Source organism: Arachis duranensis, chromosome 8, assembly GCF_000817695.3.
Source record: "Arachis duranensis cultivar V14167 chromosome 8, aradu.V14167.gnm2.J7QH, whole genome shotgun sequence".
Lineage (NCBI taxonomy): Eukaryota > Viridiplantae > Streptophyta > Magnoliopsida > Fabales > Fabaceae > Arachis > Arachis duranensis.
The window spans coordinates 40,063,679-40,066,373 of record NC_029779.3 but is presented as its reverse complement, the minus strand read 5'-3'; the positions used below and the strand labels follow the sequence as shown (position 1 = coordinate 40,066,373).

Sequence of the window (2,695 nt, the reverse complement as noted above, 5' to 3'; positions counted from 1 at the left end):
CAGATGGATAGCCGTGCTGTGACAGGGTGCGTTGAACATTTCCACTGAGAGGATGGGAGGTAGCCACTGACAACGGTGAAACCCTTGCTTAAGCTTGCCATGGAAAGGAGTAAGAAGGATTGGATGAAGACAATAGGAAAGCAGAGAGACGGAAGGGAAGGCATCTTCATACGCTTATCTGAAGTTCCTACCAATGAATTACATAAGTATCTCTATCTTTATCTTTATGCTTTATTCGTTTATCACCATACCCATTTGAGTTTGCCTGACTGAGATTTACAAGGTGACCATAGCTTGCTTCATACCAACAATCTCTGTGGGATCGACCCTTACTCGCGTAAGGTTTATTACTTGGACGACCCAGTACACTTGCTGGTTAGTTGTGCGAAATTGTGTTTATGCCATGGTATTGAACACCAAGTTTTTGGTTTCATCACCGGGGATTATTTGAGTTGTGAAAAGTATTGATCACAATTTCGTGCACCAACCATCATGATTGCAAGTGGGAGCCAGAGTTCTATGCGGTCCAACACAAGGAGTTTCAGTCAAAGTAGAGCATCGGGTGTTCCACAGTGGTGTGGGTGTGGGTGCCGCCTGTTCTTCGGTGGTCCACAACAGAGGCTAACCCTAACAAGCTATTCTTTGGGTGCCCTAACTACAATATTAATGGTAAGAGGTGGTGTGGTTTGTTTGTTTGGGCTGACATTGGAGAAGAAGACCTCAGAGGAAGGGTAATTTCTACTGTGGATGGTGATCAAGTTAGGGTGGATTTGGCTTGGAGAATTAGGAAGATAGAGGCTGAAGTTAGAACCCAAACAATGTACATTTTAGTTTTGGCTTTGTTTATAGTCTTTGTTGTTGGTTTTTATGTTGGTAGTTAAAGCTTGAAGATTAGTTTGTGTTACTGTATTCATGGTGGAAGTGTATTAGAAGAAAGAAAAATTCTCCTTCTCAAATTTTCTAGTTATTTTCTGTCATTCAATGAAATTGTTGAAAAAAATTACAAAAAATGCATCTGAAGTAGCATAATTGAAGCTGGAAGAAATTGTCATAATAATAATAACCATACCAATAAGTTTTAACAAAAGTAACAATAATCTTGCCATAGTAATGACAACTCTCCAGAAAAGTAAAGAGTAGTTCTAATTCCAAAATACACCTTAGATAAAGGACACAGAGTGCCATCATTGTCATATTGTATTCAAATATAGTAAAAGTCTACTGCCATAAATTCAGCCCATAAAACAAAAAGTAAGATTCACAAAAAGATTCAAAGTTTCATCTAAAATAGGCTGCACAGATCAGGTACATCTTCATTTGTTCTTATTTGGTGGCTTAAAGCCAGGTGTTGGGACAAATTTCAGAAAGTTGGCCAGTCTGAAAGATGTGGCTAAGCTTGCTCCTTGTAGTGGATCCATAGTGATTGATCCTGATGGTGGTATGGAGGACCTCCTTCTGGTCTGCAACTTGGATGGCCTCGCAGGTGGATCCTGTTTCAGTAGGACATAAATTCAGTTGAATGTGCACAACAATTTTAAGTATGAGTTGTGAAACTAAATGCAACTACCTCTTGACTATGTTGGGACTGTTGTGCATCAGAGTAGTTTGGCTGGGAGAGGTCGATCTCAACCACCTGGGCATCAACTGGTGCAGGTGCCTGAGCAGGGGCTTGTGGAGCAGCTTGAGAAGGTGCTTCTGGATGAGTCTAAGTAGGTGCATCTGGAGGAGCTTGAGTAGGTTCTTAAACAACATTTTCTTGTGCAGTGGGCTTTGTGTTAGCAGCAGCTGCAGCTGCAACTGCATCTGCAAGAGCTTGAGCAACATCAGCTGCTCTCTTTTTTTGACAACCCCTCTTTGTGTGCCCCTTTTGTAGATAGTATTTGCAAGTAAATGGTTTTAGTTGTCTCTTTAGAATCCCAGTCACCTTAGATTTCTTGCTTCCTCCATTACCCTCATCTGCATTCTTTCTCCTTTTATTTGTTAGTGGTCCAGTCTTCTTCTTTTTCTTTGGATCTTGTGGTCTATTCTGCTCAGATTTTTTCCAAAGAGATTGTCCAGGCAATGGATTTACATAATGTGCATTAGTGTCTCTATATGCATCCATGGTGAGCCACTTATGACAGAAATCTTCAGGTTTCTTATTCACCCTAGCGAGTGCTGCACACGCATGCACACAGGGCATTCCTAAAGTAATTAACAAAGTAATGTGTTATCAAATTATTTAATAAATTGTAAATACACAGGTCCTAAAGGCTTCTTAATTACCTGTTAGCATCCAAAATTGACATGTGCAGAGTCGCTTGCCCAAATCCACTACCATGTTAGTTGGATGACCATACACTTCAAACTTCTCATACTTATCATCCCCAGTCCAGATTGGCATCCAACTTTTAGACTCCTTCCTGATCTTGTCCAACCTACTTTGAACCACTGGTGGTAGCTTTCCCACATGGTTGGATAACTTAACTTTGTTTTTAGCGATTGGTCTCATGACAAACATTTTGACCTCCTCAAGTAGCGTGATGATTGGTTTGGCCCTTGCTTCCTTAATTCTTGCATCAAAAACCTCGCAAGCGTTATTGCAGATATTATCAAGTTTAGGAACATGACTAAATGCTGACTTTGTCCACGACTCCATAGGCCACTTGTTCAGGTAATTCCAGGCCTCTTCATTAATTTTCTTAATCTTCTTCAT

The 2,695-nt window shown here is 40.6% G+C and overlaps 1 protein-coding gene across 1 annotated transcript; it reads right to left on the bottom strand.

Moving 5' to 3' along the window:
- Positions 1-1,741: 1,741 nt before the first annotated feature.
- On the bottom strand, positions 1,742-2,695 carry LOC107462696 (uncharacterized). Its single transcript, XM_016081328.1, has 2 exons — positions 2,266-2,695; positions 1,742-2,184 (listed from the first exon to the last, which is right to left on the bottom strand). Exons 1-2 carry the CDS (start codon positions 2,693-2,695, stop codon positions 1,742-1,744), a joined length of 873 nt encoding a protein of 290 aa, XP_015936814.1.

Bases quoted from the DNA above. Each gene is read 5' to 3' on its own strand.
- LOC107462696 (XM_016081328.1), bottom strand. From the start codon at position 2,695: ATGAAGAAGATTAAGAAAATTAATGAAGAGGCCTGGAATTACCTGAAC. The intron at 2,185-2,265 runs GTAATTAAGAAG...TAATTACTTTAG, and splicing joins TCAATTTTGGATGCTAACAG to GAATGCCCTGTGTGCATGCG.